Source organism: Epinephelus moara, chromosome 23 (genome assembly GCF_006386435.1).
Source record: "Epinephelus moara isolate mb chromosome 23, YSFRI_EMoa_1.0, whole genome shotgun sequence".
Classification (NCBI taxonomy): domain Eukaryota; kingdom Metazoa; phylum Chordata; class Actinopteri; order Perciformes; family Serranidae; genus Epinephelus; species Epinephelus moara.
Window position 1 is genome coordinate 8,300,916 of NC_065528.1, and position 19,043 is coordinate 8,319,958.

At 41.4% G+C, this 19,043-nt stretch overlaps 2 protein-coding genes across 2 annotated transcripts in view; one reads left to right on the forward strand and one right to left on the reverse strand.

Annotated features, from left to right (window-relative positions):
- scaf11 (SR-related CTD-associated factor 11) overlaps positions 1–5,911 on the forward strand; it is a 30,297-nt gene extending 24,386 nt beyond the window's left edge. Inside the window, exon 15 of the mRNA XM_050036796.1 lies at positions 148–5,911. Coding sequence (XP_049892753.1) covers positions 148–243 — 96 coding nt within the window. The 3' untranslated portion in view covers positions 244–5,911. The remainder of the gene's footprint in view (positions 1–147) is intronic.
- On the reverse strand, positions 5,107–16,865 carry slc38a2 (solute carrier family 38 member 2). The gene is made up of 16 exons (XM_050036797.1): positions 16,526–16,865; positions 15,202–15,327; positions 15,011–15,092; positions 14,797–14,912; positions 12,815–12,888; positions 12,620–12,712; positions 12,138–12,213; positions 10,204–10,286; positions 9,889–9,947; positions 9,311–9,478; positions 9,120–9,199; positions 8,883–8,983; positions 7,940–8,064; positions 7,701–7,845; positions 7,509–7,606; positions 5,107–7,081 (listed from the first exon to the last, which is right to left on the reverse strand). Exons 2-16 carry the CDS (start codon positions 15,324–15,326, stop codon positions 6,965–6,967), a joined length of 1,542 nt encoding a protein of 513 aa, XP_049892754.1. The 5' UTR covers position 15,327; positions 16,526–16,865; the 3' UTR covers positions 5,107–6,964.
- Positions 16,866–19,043: the final 2,178 nt, after the last annotated feature.

The window sequence follows — 19,043 nt, forward strand, 5'->3', positions numbered from 1 at the left end:
CTGAAAACAATGGCGCCAAGCACTGATTGCGCACTCCAGCTGTGTCTTAGGAAAATGGATATTGATGACCTGTTACTGCTGTAAGGCTATCTTGTCTCTCGTCTCCGCTAGTAACAAAACCCTAAGCATTTGTGTTTTTTCTGTCAGGTGTGTCACAGCAAGAGTGGTGAGGTGAACTCCAGTAAGGTGGCCAACCTGGTGAAGGCCTACGTGGACAAATACAAGCACGCCCGCAAGAAATAAAAACCCCGCCCTGCTGCTGGCGAGGCGATGCCCTCACAGACCCATTCAGCTGCTCAAGTGCAATTTCCTCTAGCTGGAATTTGGCCTCCAAACTGAAAGACAACGGAGAGCCAACATTTTCTTTTTTTGATATCTCTACCTTTTATTGAATGATGAAGATTTTTTTCTATAGATTTTCATATTTTGTTAGAAAAAGAATTACCCAATCAGAAAATTGTAATGCAAGAGCCCTTTATTTTGCATAGGTCATGTGACTTGGGGAACTACTGTAAAGAGCACAGGGTTGCGTGGGGGGGGGGGGGGGGGGGGGGGGTTGGGGACGGCTGATATTAAAGATGCAACGCTCAGTGAATGACGTCAGCTCATGTAGTGGAGAGTCTCTCCCAGGGTGCCAGCTGGTACGATTAATTTCTCCTAAATGGCATCCTGATGGCATAGCTTATTATTATTAATTGAATATTGTCAATGTTCTTTTTTTAAATATTATATAATATTTCAGATGAAAGCCTAGTTTAAAAAACAGTGCATTGCCTTTATTAATCTCTGTGGCCCAAGTAAGGGCTGAAATCTGATGAGTGTGATTGTAATCAGGGCCCTGATTGGTTGAGGAGACGCTAAGTGGGATGGCCAATCAGCAGTGAGTTTGCTAGCAAGGCGCAGGTCCCAGGGGGGCAGATCAAGTGAAATTAACCCCACCCCCTGCCTGAATGTGTAATAAATGTCAATGGGTGAACATGAACTGTGCAAAGTATCCAGAGAGTAGTGAAATAAATTAGCTGCTTCCTGATCTGCTGTGTGTTTGTCAAGAGGCTTCACATGGAGGAAGGAAACGCCTCCATTTTAGACTTTAATAATGGAAGTGTTTCCTTCTTCAGAGGGTTTGTTTTAATTTCATCTCCATCTTTGTTTCTGTGATGCTTCTGCTCTACACTTCCAAAAAAAATCTCCTTTGAAACAATGGGTAGTATTGTGATGTTGTCTTTCTTTGGAAATGACTACCAGACATCGAGTGAAAAGCTTTCATGAGTTGGAGGTACAGTAGGTTGGAGCGCTGCTCTATAATATAATATTACAGTTAGATACAGACACGTAAAAGAAAATTAACCAAATTAACCTGTAAACAACACTGACATCACATCAGTTGCGATGTATGGAAGCTCATTTCTGCCATTGTAATGAACAAAACATCCCAGTCTTAATAATGTGAAACTTAATCAAAATAATAAGAAGCTAAAAGAATTTTAAAGAATAAAGATAATGACTATCTCAAAATAAAGAGATAATATTTCAAAATTAGTTTCTAGAATAAGCAAATCAAAATGTTGTCTTGCTTTCTCATCTCATCTCACAATAATAACTTGGTATCCTATAAATAATGACTTAATATATCAAAAATAATGCTTTATCTCAAGATAGTGAGAAGCTTTCTTAGAAGTATGACTAAGTATATCAGAAATAAAGACTCATCTTAAAATGATGTCTTGGTATCTCAAAGTAATGAGCAAGTATCTCAAAATAAGCTCTTAAAAAATTTAAAACTCAAAATAATGACTCGCTTTCTCAAAATGAGTATTTCGAAATAGTGAAATAGTGAAACTTTCAAATCTTACTTAAAAATCTCTAATGAGAAATCGTAGTTAAATTATTTTGAGTTAAGTCATTTTCAGAAAGTTTGTCATTTCAAGATACTAACTCATTATTTTAATAAAGTTTCTCATTATTTTGAGATACTTAGTCGTTGTAATGATGACTCAGGATCTTTTTCCATCACACTGGCAGAACTAGGCGTCCATAGCTAAGTTATAGCAAACCTGTCAGCAAACATATTACTGACACACCCAGCAGTTACAAAGCAACACTTTCCATGTGGAGTTGTGTCGGTGAGTTCAGGCTCCAGTGTCCACTCTTTTCTCTCTCTTTTAGCTCTGTTTTTGGTCTCAACTCCTTAGAGCAGGGGTCCATTAGCTCAAAGAGAGATAGAGTAGGAAACCCCTACTACATATATTGTATAAAACTCAGTTGTACCTGAGATAACTAAAAGATTTCATGTCTTCTCTAATTTGCATTTGCCTGTAGCTGCTAACTCAACAGCAGTTGTAGCATGGCTAGGTGCGTTAGCTTACGTGCACCGCTTGTTTCTGAGGTGGACGGTGTGTCAGAGTCCGTTGCTTGAAGAGGCACAAAACAATTCATGATAGCCCTCAAGAATGTCCGTACACGTGACATAAAACAGTTAATTAGCCAATATGTAAAAAGGGGGCCGCACAGTCATTTAGCATTTAGCTAGCTCACATGATAGGGACTCATGACTAACAGTCTATTATTAATATTGTGTACTGTTAATTCAACGGGTTTCATTAATAGGCCAGTTTTTCTTTTCTAATAATATGTTGGAGCATGTTAATGTTTATTTTCAGACACATTTTAATTTCTGTTAGAATTTTTTTTTTTTTAAATTTAAATTGGTACTCAAATTTTAGAGGTAATTTGGCGGCCCCTGTGCAGCAACTCTGTGGACCCCCAGTTGAAGACCCAGGCCTTCGAGATATACCTTGTTCTTTAGCTGCTTAATGCTCCGCTGTGTTCTAGTCTTTTACTGGTAGCAGGTAGCATACAGCAGGTTTTTGGAAGTTCTCTGAAAACAGTGGCATGCTGCGGCTGAAACTAACACCTTGAGACCTGTGAGACTGGAACCAAACCAGTAAAGCTGTGGGTTAGATGGCTAAACAATCAGCTAAAACTCAGTACAAAGTGCATGGTGTCAGCAGTCAACACATGCTCCGTCACAGACCGGACTGTTGGCAGTGTAGACAGGTGTTTTCTATTGACCTGGCTGATTAAACCTCAGGTTGACAGTGGGTGAAGCTGTACTGGAAAATAAGAATTGTCTTTTTTCACTGGAGATATTTTGACACTTCGAATAAATATAAAATAAGTGATGGATGAATTCCATTTAGCTACTTCAGTTTTAGGGTCCTGGTGTTGTTTGTGCAGGCTCACTGTCAGAACAGGACAGAGCCATTATTAATGTTATTAGTAACACCTGTGCTTTTCCTGCTATTAGAAAAAATACCCATGTTGAAAGTGTAATTTGTCCTGCTCAGCAAAGCTAACTTGAGAGTTTGGGAGATGTTAGTCAACCAGAAGAGATCTAATCAGCCGGTCAATTAAAATCGCCTGTGCAGGTCTACCATGGTTGTGCAGTGCATGGCCTTTTAAAGCACTAGAGATTAAATATGGTTTGATATCTCAGAGAAGTCAATAAATCAATACCATAAAACTCAATTAATAGCCCAGGCTATTATTTGCTTAAATCACTGAAATCAACAGGCCTGTATTTGGGACAGTCCTTTAATTCCTTTCACACAAAACTGTTGCTCAGCAAAGATCAGGAGATACAATCAAATTGTTTATTTAAACCAGTTTGAATATTACTTGGAATATGAATTACTTACAGGGTAATTGAGGATTGGACACATAATTTTAGGTAGCTAACAACCCAGTTTTATACATTTGAAGAACTTCTATAAAAAACTTAGATTAAATTAAATTAAAAAAAAAAATACTTCTGCTTGGCAACCAGATCAGGTGTCTCATTGAGACAGGCTTGAATCTGTCTGGCTTTTAATTGCAGTTTTACGGTAAATAAATGAGCTTCAGGCTACCAGTGGACCTTGTGATGAGAAGGTTTAGTCAGCTGCATCCAAGGTTAGGAACCATAGCCTATTTCGGGCTCATTTACTGGCTTGAACTTTTTAAGTTGTACATGAGCTGAAAAGTTGGTAAGTCTGGCTTACCCTGTTAAAGTACACAAAATAACCCTATTTTATATCAGAGCTGTACAAATATTGAATCTGTGTGGGATAAAAAGGTTAAATGGATTTGTCTCCAGCTGTGGAGTGTCCTGTTTTGACCACTAGGGAGCAGTGTTGTCAAGAGAAAAGTGAAGTTCATCCCAGGAGGAAATGCTTGGTTTTAATTTATCACTTAAGTCATGCTTGAAGCAATTCCCTGTCAGTCTGCAATTAGAGAATAAATACCACCCCACCATAAGGACACTGCCTCTCATTATTGCCTATATTTATTATATATATTCAGAAAAATGTAGAATTCATGAGTTATTACTGAGAAAAATGACAGAGGGTTTCCTAAGCATGCAGAATGTATTTGTCTTTAGTATCTTTGAAATATTATATCAGTGTGGACGTTTAATACAGGATGCACAAAGCCATTTTAAGAAGAAACTGAAAAGCATTTCCCTTAAAAAACAATTTATTACTAAGGCCCTCTAGTGGCCTCGCTGAGGTGGACTATAATTCAGACAACCATCTGACTAGACATTTCAAACTGCGTGACGGTGGACCTGGTTTAAAGTGACTGGGTGACCTCCAGATCAGTTTTCACCTCGTTGTACTCATAAACCATGTTAACAAACTCTGCTCAGACTAAAATAAGCTGACCAGAACAAAATGAACACCAAGGCCATGTTATAGTTTATGGTCTTTGCAGTGCCTCTGTGTACAGTATGGATACTTTATGATCAGTTTGTCTTCAGTAAATTTTACTAATAGTTTTTTACACTAATATATATGTTAATGGGTCTACGGATGTGTTCAGGGAGAAATAATAAATGTTTTCCTTCACCAACTATACTGTTCATACTTTTAAAATAAAATTTGTACTGTATTTGTCATTAATGAGGTCCCCTAGTGGCCTGTATTGTGTTTTGCAGGTATTCTGACAACAGTCTGACCAGACATTTGAAGGTCTGTCAGTCGTAACTCCATGTCCTCATAAACCACATTAACAAACTTCTCAGACAAAGAAAGGCTGACACAGGACACAAAGAACACAAACATGTAATAGATTATCTTTGATTTTTAATTGGACATTATTTACAGGATATACATAGTGTTTCATTGAAACAAGAGTGTAACACTGGTGGGCAAAGCCCTCTTTGCTCCTGAGGTCAAGAGATGGCTGATGTACTCTCCAACCAAGATGTGCATAAAGAACATTTCACTGATTCTGGTTTGTGTTCAGGGGCCAAAAGGGAAACAAGACTGCTGCCGCTGGTATCAGTGGCTTCCACACGTAACACAGTTTTCACAGAATCAACACAGTAGGATAATTCAGTCAGTCTTAACAGAGATGAACAGTTAAAGCTCCTGCGTTTTGGAGCCAATTCAATATCACAAATTCACCAGCTTGGGGTTTTTTTGCTTTTGTTTTACAGCTCCAATGCATTATTGTAAAAAAAAAAGGAAGTTCAAACAAAACAAAGCGTATATACAGTTGAACTCAATAGATATATATACATATATATATACATACAATATTATATAAATATAGTAAAATAGATTAAATTACATTGATTTCACGGTCTTCCATAAATAGATGTTGGACAATAACAGTATGGTGACGTGTTAAGTTAGTGTTGGAAGCACAGTGCACCGTCAGATGACAGGTTCACGACTCGACCGGAAAGAAGTCCGTGTCAAGCTATCAAGTTCTTCATTGTGAAACATTTCCAAAGCAGAAAACTGCGCAACCGTACGCAAAAACACTCAAATAACGTGACAGATTCTCTCCTTAGCTTTGTTGTTGTTGTTTGGTTGTCGGTGTTCAAGAGCACACCTGACTTCTAGTTTTTAGTTGTTTTTTTTTTGCAAGTTTAACAGGTACATTACAACCACAGCATGTGGTCAGATTCAAAGTATTCTCCCATAAAGAAAAACATTTTAAGTTTCTCCCTCCCCTGAATGGGGAGGTGGAGCTGGAGTCTGGGTGGGCTCCAGCTCCTAAAGCAGTAGTGTCGTCGCTGCACACGCTATTCCAACAAGATCTTCAGCAGGTTATAAAGAGTAAATACAGTTTCAAGAGGGGTCTCTTGAGAATACTCTGCAGCTCCCAGTGTTGGGTTTGAAAAGGCAGGTTCTGTTGATTTATATTGTTTTACAAGGAAAGCTGACACTATAAGCAAGGTCACACAGCCTTGGTACGAATACTGAAAAGGCGGTGTAGTAGGCCTCGCCTGTGAAAACTTACATCTGTTTTTTTTTCCACAAGTGTGCTGAACAGTAAGTGCTTTTCAATATACAAAGATGCTTTACAAATACATTTTTGGCAAAGTAAAAAAGGAAAAAAAAAAAAAAATCAACAACAACAAATGTTGGAAGGAACTTCATCGTCCTTGAGGAGGATGAACTTTCAAGTCTGTTACCTCTCCTCAATGTTTGGGAGATTCGCGTACGTTACTCAGCAGGATTTGTTGTCGCCGAGCTCTAAGGTCACAGCCACACTCATGCGCACATGACACCGTACCTGAGTGTAAGCTGCATTTTGAACTCTACCACTATGTCATCTCTGATTTGAGGCACCTTCAAATATTTGTTTTCAGCTGTACCATAACTACAAAAGAAACGATAAAAATAAAAAAACGAGCAAAAAATTACGATGAAAAAAAGTTACAATAAAAAGAGGAAAAACAAGTAAAACACCATCTTTGTGGCCTATAACAGCGTACTGTACAATGTTCGATACATTCTCTTGGAATGGCATGGTTTGTCGCTCAGGAAGTCAAAGCCGAGCATCAAGTGAGTTCTTGTGTTTTTTCTTCTTTTACAATAAGTTTCGATCTTTGTTGGTTGCGCGATCGTAAGCAGTCTAGCGCCGAGAGCCTCCTCTCTCCTCGGCAGGCTGCAGCAGTAGAGGCGGAGCTTTAGTGTCCGTCGGGGTGTGTGTCTGGGCTGGCTGAGGCGTTGTGGATCCAGTCCAGGATGATGAGGCTCATGCTGCCGATCATGACCAAGAAGCCTAACAGAAGGAAGGCGGTGGCCTGGAGAGAAGAAACATTTCACATTTAGTTAACACGTTCACCTTCATAGACTTTTAGACGGAGCTCGACAGTTTGTGAATTCTGCTAACTAGCTTTCTTGCCAAGAGTTTGATGAGGAGATCAATGTCATTCTCTTCTCTTTAGGTTCGATATGAGATATTTAGCTTAGCTTAGCATGAGGAATTTGTACGAATTAAACAAAGCTAAAACATGTTAATCAGCTAGCCTGAGAGATACTAGGTAGATTTTGCCCAAAGTTTTCAGTCTGTATGGTAAGCTAACAGGCTGCTAGCTACATCTTCATGTTGATCAAACAAATATGGAAGAGGTGTCAGTCTTTGATCTAACTCTAACAAAATGTTGCACTATTGCTTCAAAAGTCTAAAAAGCTTAGAAATGGCAGTAGATGTAAGAACTAACTCCTTACCCCGATCTTTTGCATGGACTTCATGGACTCCTTCTTGACCAGTTTGATGTAGAAAGCCGAGGGCAGGATGAAGATGAGCATGGCAGCAGCAGAGGCACCTGCGTGAGGGAAGACATTTGGCATGTCAGTCACATTTTGTATTTGTAGATGCTTTCATAGCATTATCACACACATTAACACACAGACACCCACCGATGAAGCCAAAGATGTCCCTGATGGTGGGCACAAAGATGACCAGGGCGTTGGTGCCGGCCAGCAGGACCACGGTGATGATGGTGTGGCGGATCCAGCTGAAGTCCTTAGAGGCGCACAGGAGCTGGTTGACGGAGGTGCGAATCTACGCAGAGAGAGACAGATGGAGAGGTTATTCTACGTGACCCACTAACACACTGCAGTGATAATAAGATTAGCTGGATCCTTTTGACACTTACAGGGAAAAGCACCACGGGGACGGTGAGGGTGACGGCGGTCAGCACAGCCAGACGGACGATCAGCAGAATCACATCAGCCTTGTAGATCTTGGAGTAGGTGTGCAGCAGCTCAGGCTCCACATGCACTGTGTAAAGAGACAGCAGAGACACTTTAGACCTGAAGCCCATGTCACAAATGCACATTTATAAAGAAATGCATTAGGATCAAGTTAAAAGTTTGCCTCAGTAGAAACAAAGCTGGCAAACCCCGACAAACGTCACTGTGATTTCTCAATCTCTACTTGGCCTGGCTCAAACTGTGCACGGCCCCACATCAGGCTCTGTCCTGCCACGATAGTTTTGAGGAAGTCTTTCTCCCTATCAAGCTCTTGTATAACCAGTTTGATGTTCCAGGAACATCTTTGTACTTTCACTCAGATGTTCCTGCCATGACAAACACGAACACAAACATGGTGGTGCGCTGATCAGCTGCGGCAGGTGGGTTTTTTCACACTCTTACGTAACAGGCCTTGAGTCCTGTGCATTTTGCTCCATTGGGGAAACTCACTATTTAATTTGGACCTGGAAGCGTCTTCTCTTAACTTTGTATGATCGATCCCCTCCGACAAAGACTATCTAGGACGTCGACCGCTTGTGAACCTACACTGACACCGTTAACTCTTTGTTGCTTTCTAGTCATCTGTCCCTGAAGAGTTTTGGCATGGTTTTGGTGCCATAGTGATGCCAAATTTCAGGTGGATTACGGAATCAACTACATGCCAAAACTGTCCTAGCGTAGCAATAATTTAAAAAAAAAAAAACAATCACACATAAGGGGAAAATATCAAAAGATCAAATTTGCACATATTGTTTTGGGGGGAGGGGTAGGGAGCCAAATGTGCTTCATCCGGCACTGAGGTTATATATTCATGCCTTTAGTTTTATACCTGTCAAAGAGACTCACCGTTGAAGGTCAGATATCCAAAAAGAGCGGCCAGCAGGTACATGATGAACATAGCCAGGAAGGACACATTAGCAACGCCCTGCATCTTTTGGCGGGAGCGGCTGTTTTGGCGGGAGAAGACAGGATGTTTTAGTTTTCATGTAAATGTGAGATAAACTCATGCGGTTCAAACATGATAAGAAAGCAGCTGCGGTTTGTAGTCTGGGTGGTGAAATAAAGGAAGCAGTGTGCACTCACTCTTTAAGCTCCTCGTACATGGGCAGGATGGCAGGGTGGCACACGAAGGCGAAGGTCAGGATGGGAACGGCGTAGACCGTCTAGAAAAAAACGACAACAAATTCAACATTTACGCACAAATATTTCACAAGATTTTTGTTTTTCTTCCTAAATCCAATCTTTCAGATGTTTTGTGTCTAAAAGAGATTCACCTGAGAGTTGAAGACAAAGTATTTCGGCGTGCAAGCGTCCTCGCTGTAGTCCACAGCAGTGGTATTCAGGTGTGACAGGGTGGTGTTCAGCACTTTGCTTATTGTTTCGTTCAGAGCGTTGACGTCTTCAGGGAGAGGGCATGGTATCTGGAACTTCTTGATGATCACCTGGAGGACAAGAAAGCATATTTTAGCCAAAATTAGCCGATGTCTTGGGGCGGATATACAGTAGATCTTTAATTGTGTCTAATGTTGTTTGTTGAACAGTTGAACAAGAGCCTGACTGAAACCTCATTACTGTGACTCAGTGGAAAAAAAACAATATGTGAAACCAGATCTTAACAGATAACGATGTTGCAGCCATTGTATGTGTTTCCTTAAGTTGAAGTGTTAACTTACTCCAGTATTTCCAAGTAAGTATATGTGCTTGGGAGGGAGGGGAGCACCGGATTCCATGGAAAAACTGTTTCCTTGCGCAACAGGCTGGCTCATATGCCAAAGACAGTGTGCAGGAAATACTTCTGTGTTTTGTGTGTGTGTGTGTGTGTGTGATGAGGAAGCAGGTGGGTTTTACTCACCACAATCAGAAAGAACACCATACAGAGCAGGGACAGCCCACTGGTGTAACCAAGGTAACCTGAGGGGGGGGGGGGGGGGGGAGCAAAACAGAAACATGAGCAACTGTTTTTTTTTGTTGTTTTTTTACCATTTGTTTCTATTTAAAAGCTGCAGAAAACTCATGTGCTCTCGTTTTATGACTTCACTCTGAGTTGTAGACATTGTGAGACTTGATGAAATCTTGCACACATGCAAGTGTGTCATGCGCCCTGACCAACCCTGTGTAGAAATGCATCCGATTTTATAACAAAGACACACACACGCTGCTTACTTACCCAAGTTCCTGAGCAGTGACAGGGGCAGGATAATGACAAGGGTCACCAGCAGCACCAGGTAATCACCGTTAGTGTACCATTCTCTAAAACACAAAAGGACAGAACAAGGACATGTTAGTCATACTGTTCAAGTCTTTATTTAGTTTTATCACTATGTAAATGTCATATTAAAGGGGCATTCCACCTTTTTTTGCTTCCTGTTTTTATATAGATTCGATACATTTTACAAAGTTCAGAACAGGTGGGCTATTTTCAATGTTTGCAAGCTCTACTGTGTAATGTAAATGATACATCATAAATACTTTGACACTTATTCTCCCATGCATACTCTCCTAATTTTAACATCAGAACAACTTCAAATCCTCAAAGTATCATTTTACCCTGCATAGAAACAAAAATATTATAACATATTTATTTAATTTTATTCAGGAATGGTTGGCAGTATAAAAGATTAGAAAATAAGTTTTATTTTTGTCATCTTTTTTAAGACACACCAATATTTTTGACATGTATATTTTGTCTTTGTTTCAGGCTTACTTCAGGTTTTACAGTATGTATATATAAGGTAGCTTTGATCACATATGCAGTCAACTTTTTCCGAGCCGAAGCCAGCAGCAACCTAATTAGCACTAAAATCGACTACTCTGTGCAGAAAGCATCGCATTAAATCCACTTCTCTGTCACAGCTCTCTTTTACATCTTCAGGCCTGATCAAACCTCTCCAACATCTGCATGTCAGCTGACACAAACCAGCCTGTGCGGGATGACTGCATCGCTCCCAGAAATAGATTTAACAAAGCAGCACTTAGGAGCCCGACCACATCAATTTTTTAAACTTGAAGCGAGGTCGCAGTGAGCTCATGCCGCGCTCCGTCTCCATGCGGCACCGGCTGCATCTTCTAAAAGGGCTCTTTGAAGGGCTGCTTGGATAGACTGAGCACTGTCCGTCCCTTTAAAATGTCCAGACCCCCCCTCCACTCTCCCGTCCAACAGAGGGACAAAGACGCTGCTTCCCCTTCTCCACCGCTCAGCACTTCAAAAACAACTGGCAGCCATTTTGCTGGATGTGGCACTTTACCTCGAGTGGCTCTGCCAGGCCTTACTGCTTCTCTAACACCTTATTAGTGTGTGTGCGTTTGGGTATGTGTGTACTAGAACACACCATTTTCCACCAGTATTATATACCAGTACGGAATTCTGACCCCGGGAGTGCCCCTTTTGGGAAGACTGTATTGACATTTAGTCAATAGTTACGGCAGATAAACAGCTGAAATGGTCTGATGGTCAGATCTGAATCTCTACCAAAATCTATAACTGCTGGCTGGAGGCCGATCTGGCCGATCAACTCACCAGTTTCTGGTTCAGAACCTCCATTAGAGGGTCATCAAACTTTATTTTGATTCACACTGGGATTTTTTTGTACTTCTAATGTAAATAAGGTGCCATAGTGCATTGAAAGGTATCAAATAGAGCCTGTTTATCAATTAAGTGCCAGGAGCTGACCCCCCTGACAGAAGTCCAGGCTACGCGCCGAATGTCCTCAAATTCTAGAAGCGCCCCTGTGTTCACCTGACCAGTGCAGAGCTGCTGCGACTGGCCCCTGGCCTCCTGTCATTTTTCAAAAGTAGCCCCCAGGCAAAGCAAGTTGAGTTTCCCTTCCCTAGATGATTTATCTTATTAGGATGCTGAAAATTAAAGCTACCCCATGGACTTTTTGACCACTAGTAGTGCTGTGGAGCAATGTTTTTATGAGGCGGACCCTGTTATATAAACATAACTTTTGTTTGTTTACAGGAAAACTCAACAGGGTGCCTTTAAAACAGTCAGTTCAGCCACACCACTTTAAACACACTGCTGTTTTCCGCTTTCCAAGACCTGCACATGGTCAAATGTATTTTCTGGGTCTGAAGCTAATAAAATATTTGGTCACTCACCCATTGCTGTTTCCCATAAAAGACTGAATGACGATGGGCAGCTCGTATTTGACGATGTAGAGGTAGCTTGACATGGCTGTGAGGACAAAAACAGCAGTTAGTTTACTTCCCTGTAAAATAAGCCAAGGCATGCCCATGTGAGGAACTCCATTACAGAAATAGTGATGTCTAATATTTGGCGAGGGGCTGAGTTGCTCCAGCAGATAAAAAAAAGTTCGACACATGCTTGTAGAATGACTCAAGTTTTTACTGGAAGCGACTCTACATTCCAGGAAAGGAAGAAAAAAAAATGTTTCCACTGAGCCAGGATTTCTGTTTTCCTTCATTTTTTTCCAATGCAGTCAGTTAGACACAGAGGGACAGTGTTGTAGCTCGTGGAATAAACACAGGGTGGATAAATGCGGAAAAGTAGTTCAATTATAGTTGTGTAACACTCCTGAAAAGAAACAATTCTTCGCTGTTAAAATGCCACAGTCTCTCACCTCCAATGTTCTGCATGGTGATGGAGCAGGAAGCAGCGAGTTTCCCCGGCATACCGAAGGCTTTGTAACCCAGCTGCTCGTACACCAGTGCACCTTAGGAGAAGAAATGCACAAAGACAGGAAGATTTAGCATCCAGATAAAACAAAAAAACATCAAGAAGCCAGTTTGGGCACATGACTATCTGACAGACTCACCTCCTTCGTTGGCAGTCTTCAGCAGCAAGTGGACAGAATACAAGGAGAAGATGGCGACAGCCACGAGGAGAATCCTGTGAACAGATGAAACGGATGTTTAGCTGAATGTTGACAGAAATTACACGGCAAAACAGCAAAATCGATGACTAACAGCTCCTGGTCGATGTGAAAATGCTTCACTGTTACATATTTCAATCTTTAGAATGAACACTTGTATTGAACAAGGGGATTTTAAGGCCAATTTGACAATGACATTTAGTTAATGTGAAGGTCAGACACTCCTCTGCTGGAAGTGCAGAAGATGTCCTACACTGATGTCCACTTGTAATGACGCAAATCGGATGTCTTATGGGAGAACCTGTCAGCAGGACAAGATGATTTCATACATTTCTGCTTGTCTTAAGAACTTGAAGTTTGTCAAGATACTGATATTTGTTTCAATTGAAAAAATCCAGTGACATTTTCTGCTTTAAAGAAAGTGTCAGCACTCAGAGAACTGTGACCCTGATGTGACAAAAAACTGCATTTGCTCACATTTTGTCAGCCTGATCAGCAAAGACCCTGAATGCAGCATCAGTCTACAAGGGCTTTGAGTCACGAGCAGCAGGGCCGCAGAGGACAAAAGGTTTCCCCTGCACGGGATCCTCTTAGCACCCTTGGGATGCTGCCGAGCCAGCAATATGTACCTGTGTATTAATAGTCCAGGTGAAAATTAATCTCCAGACCATTTGAGAAGCCTGTACAGTGTTTCCTCCTAGCATTTGACCGTCCAGCTGCTTTAAGCCTCTGGCTGGCTGCTCGCCTCCCCGCCTTCATATCTAATCGCTTTAAACGCTGCGACTCAACAAATATATGCTTTGGATGACCTTTTATAGCGAGTCAGTTTGTTCTGCAGGAGCTTACTTAACTTCAAGTGCTGATGTGAAGAGCACCAGACAGCGTTGCGAAATCCAAACAGACATGCTATCGTCCAATCATAAAGAGGTTCTGGTAACTTCCTGCAGATGCACGGCTCTGACTGGTCAGCAGCGGGCTGACAGTGAGCCACACCGTGCTCCATTCATGATCTCCTGGGAGCGTACGTTGGCTCTCAGTTTACGTAACTCTTTACAGGATTAACTCAGCTAAGCTACTTCTGCTGCCATTCCCTGTGTTTGTAAACTGACATACAACTGCCATTTAGTGGCACCCAAAGTGATCTAGTCACCCACTGTGAGTATACACATTCATGTTCTGACAGTATTACAGAAAAAGACACTTGACTGTTTTTTCTTGAGCTGGTTTCTACCTCCTGAGTGTGTCAGCTTGTGTCTCAGAGACTGGAAATAAAAGGCTCAGAGATGTAGACACCGAGACCTGACACACTATTGACAAATGAAGGAATTCAGATGACAACTGACATGAAAGCAGCTTAAAATTCCTCACATAAGCTGCAAAAATGCTAACAATTTTTAGGTATTGTGGTCTGAAATTGCTCCGGATGACCAGTAGGGGGAGCTCTCATGAACACCAACAATTTGTCTCAAGGAGAGCTATAAATTTTTTCCCACTAAAATCAGTTTTATCTTCTGCAACCATGATAACAAGTACTTAAACTAGAGTGATGGGCATTTGTAAACTTTCAATACGAGTGTAATCTGCTGCTCAGGGTCGAGTGGCTGCAGAGCAAACACACACCCACACCCACACCAACACACCCACTGCAGCCAGGGGGGATGCGGAGGCTCAGAACATCATGACCTGCAACCTTGACACTAAAGACAAAACCACACCTGCTCCTATTTGCCTCAGCTGGATCCAGATCATAAAACAAAACCGTGCCCGCGCTAACTTGTGGTTTCCCTTCACTATACACCTCAACCTCAACTGTGTGGTTACCTCAAATTTCTACCTGTCTTTGATGCCTGCAGTTGTTTTTGTCTTGGTATTACCACCTTCTACCCTCCCTTTCAAAATGAGGACAGTAAGTGATAAAAACTTACACAAACAGGGCGATGCCAGTGTTGGCCATAGCATAGGACAGACCCAGGATGCCACTGCCCATGATGGCATTGCCCAGGTTGAAGACGGACATGCCAAAGGAAGCATTGCCCTGGTGCTGTGGGGGAATTAATAATTCACAGTTAGGGAATTCGAAAAACATGACACGTGTGATCAAAGATAATAAATATGCTGAAGGATCAGAAAGGCTCTTACATATTCAGTCTCATACTTCTTCTTGCCCAGGTTGTGTTCAGGGAGGAAGTTTTGACTCTCTGCTTCTATGTCAGAGTATTGGCTTTAAAAGAGAAGAGAGGACTTTAGAGAATGTGTGCACAGGGGGAACAGTTTGTACTTTAAAATATTTTTATTCTAATATAATTTATATATTTTGTAGCCAGTCTCACCCGCCCAGTGGGACCTTCTTGGGACAGTCCTGGTACGTGTACTCGTTGCTGTTGGTGCTGCTGCTGTCGTCCTCAGGAGAGATGTTGAAACGGCTCATCTCAGTTTTGGCAGTAGGCTGTTTCATGCTGTTCATTAAAGAGCAGAAAAAAATATTTATTTATTTTTGCGCATTTGTAATTTCTGCATCACGCCAAAGCGCTACTGCATTTTTTTTATTTCCAGTGCGCGTTCACGCTCCCTTGGAATAATCAATATTATAGTGAGCGGAGCGCGCCCCGCAGCTCATGAATCTCGGATCATGTGACTTTTCTTTAGAGAGAGGGAGGAGGAGGGGAGAAAGGAGGGGGGAGTGACGCACCGGCAGTGGAAAAATACCAGACCGGCATCCGAATCCACCCGACATCACCTCAGCCCCGCTGTATAGACGCTGAATGACAAAAAAAAAAAGCCGCAGTACGCGCCGCTGACTTTGCGCACATTTCCCTCCGAAATCATTTGAAAAGTGTAATGTCAACAGGGTGTGTCCATGTCTTTACCCTCACCCAGAGCAGCCTTTAATCATTATTGCATCAGACAGAGATGTCAATAAGGCAAAACGTGGATATTATAAATCTGACATTCTGATTTAAAATCATATTTTTATCCTGACTAACTGTTGCGCACATGGAGACCCACACAGAGCGCCAAAGGCGTCACCCCAGATCTCTTTAATTACATTATTTCCTTCGCCGGCTCTGATGGAAACAATGGCACGTGTTGTGCCTTTATGGGCAGATATGGCTCTCCATTTGGCGCAGAGGCTCGCGCTCTGATTCACACTCGCTTTCTAAATAAAGACTTCTTCAGATTAAACACAGAGGAACATTGCCAGTATTTCCTTTTCAACCTGCCTGTGTTTTTGTACCTGTGTGGCCTTAACAACCGTGTGCCACCCCCAGACACTAGTCCAGCACTGCAGCATCACTGTCACACTGCTTCATTATTTATTTATTTGGAACCAGGACTGACCTGGTAAGAAATAACGCCTCGGGCCTCTCAGAAAGGACATTTTTGGCTCTTTAGAAAGAGACCCACGCAGCTAATATGACAGGAAATAGTTTTAATAGTGACTAATTAGCCCAAAAGAGATGGCAGCGCATCTGATTTTAATTATATAATATTTAAAATGCATATAAAATACATATATAGAGGTAGGCTATTTAAAAAGCAAACCAAAAGGTGTGCCAAACAAAAGATTATAATCACCATTCAAACAGTAAGACGCCAACATCCGATAATTCTCTGACAGACTGTCGGTAAATGATGAAATGCCGGCATTCTTACCTTGTGAAGATGTGGCAGGATGCCTGTAAAATCCGTTCAGTAAAAACAAAATAGAAGCAGCAAATGTCCGGACGATTTCTTCACCAAATTCGACTGATCCTTGAGTGTATTTAGATTGAATATAAATAAATTGGAAAATGAATGGACAGGCCGATTACAGACAGGGTCTGAGTCAAAATACCAGCTTAACCAGTTCAAGTCAAGAGATAATAAAAGACACTCAGAATAAAACCGTGACGCGTAAAATCACAAGAATTTTAGATTTACGTCTAATTCAAGAAAATTCCCAGAGATGCGATGCGCTCGGAGAGAAAACCCTGTTCTGCTGGAGGAGGGGTGGGGACTCACCCTTTTATAAAGATGAGCATTGCATCAGCCCGGACCTACGGTAAGGAAGGAGGGGGGTGAGACAGAGAGAGTAGCAGGAAGAACGGGGAGGAGCGTTTGGATGGAGGAGGTGGAGACTTTTTACGCACAGGCCGTGACGTGTTTTTGTATACAAACAGAGCAGTGACCTAGAGACTCTCCCCTGGAAAACCACAGGAATCCTCTAGTACAACTTACAATAGATAGTTATCAAAGAATGTCGGTTATATACTACAATAGTACTATTAAAATGTCCTTCAGTATTGTGTAATGTTCCACAAATTCCTGGGATCACTATGAGATCATACAAGGTCACCTAATGATAATTAAAGGACACACTGTAACCCTGTCACATGAGCTCACCCTTTCATTAACACCACCTGCCATGCTCCTTTGTCCATGTTCTTTTCTATTGTTTTTAACTGGATGTTATGTAACACTAATAATTATTTAAAGAGATTTCAATGACTGGAAACTGCAGACCTGACTGAGAATGACTATGTATGACGTATAACAGGACACTGCTGTGTTTTATAAAACAGAATGAGGTGAGCCCTCCGCCGCTGGACAACCTCTGTGGACTAAATGAAGGTGAAGTGGACTCACAGGGTTCTGCTGTCCCTCCACATCAGGCTGTGACCGGAACTTCAAAGCAGACCTCCCTGTCTGAAGGAGATTACGCACAAACACTGTCATGTGATGGCGGCCATCCTGATCCTTATTCATGCTGGTCAGGTGTGTATGTGTGTGTGTGTGGGAGAGACGGGGGGGAGTGAAGTCTTCCGCTGCTCTGGTTTCCAGTTTAATATTAGTACTGGGATGACTAAGAGCTGTACAGTGTGTTCACTGTCAGTGTGAACTTTGACTCCACAGATATGACAAATATAACACCACCGGCTGATGCAGTCACTGCTAATACTACATCTTACTACTGATACCGGGACTTATTCTGAGTCTAAGAGATACAACACTACAGCTCTCCTCACCAGACTTCCACTACTACTATACTAGTACTGCTGCAGCTGCTGCTACAACCAGACTGCCACATAGTTCTGCCAAAACAGACTACTTTTACTAATACTAACCACTACACCTACTCAATTAGCAGTGGCACGTGTAAAGACAGCAGTAGTAGCACAAGTAACAGAAGTAGAGTGAGTAAAGGTAGCAGTGGTACAAGTACTTGAAGTACCACATGTAGCAGTGCAAGTAGTAGTCAAAGAAGTACAGGAAGTAGTATGAGTAAAGGGAGTAGTAGAGGTGCAAGTACTAGAGGTAGTAGTAAGTAGTACAAGCACCAGCAGTACTACATGCAGTACTACTTGTATTACTGTTACTACTACAACAACAACTAGTAATACTTGTACAAGTACTACTTCTGCTTGCATTGCTACACGCAGTACCTCTAGTAATGTACTACTTCTAATACATGTACTACTGCTAGTACCTCTAGTACTTGTAATACTACTACTAACATTCCTACTACTTCTAATACAGTTCTACTGCTATTACTTTCACTACTACATGCGGTACTTGCAGTACTTGTACTACTACTTCTAGTACTTGTACTACTACTTTCTTTACTCATACTACTTCTGATACTTGTATTACTACTACGACCTCTAGTGTTTATACTACTACTGCTACTACTTCTACTCCCTTTACTCATACTACTTCAAGTACTTGTAGTACTACTACTTCTACTTGCACTCCTACATATAATACTTGTAGTAATTTGCCACTTCTAGTACTTGTAATACTACTTTCTTTACTCATACTACTTCTAATACTTGTACCACTACTACTTCTACTGGTACTATTACGTGTAGTGGTTATTGTAATTTACTACTTCTTGTACTTGTACTACAACTACAACCTTGACTCATACTACTTCTTGTACCTTTATAATTACTATTTGTATGACTACATGTAGTGTTTCTGGTGCTGTACTACTCCTACTACCACTAGTGTTTATACAACTACTGCTACTACTACTCCCTTTACTCATACTACTTCTTCAAGTACTTCTATGGTTACTGCTTGCACTGCTATATGTAGTACTTCAAGTACTTGTAGTACTTCTACTTGCACTTATAATTATAGTACCTCTAATAATTTACTACTTCTACTACTTGTACTACAACTATAACCT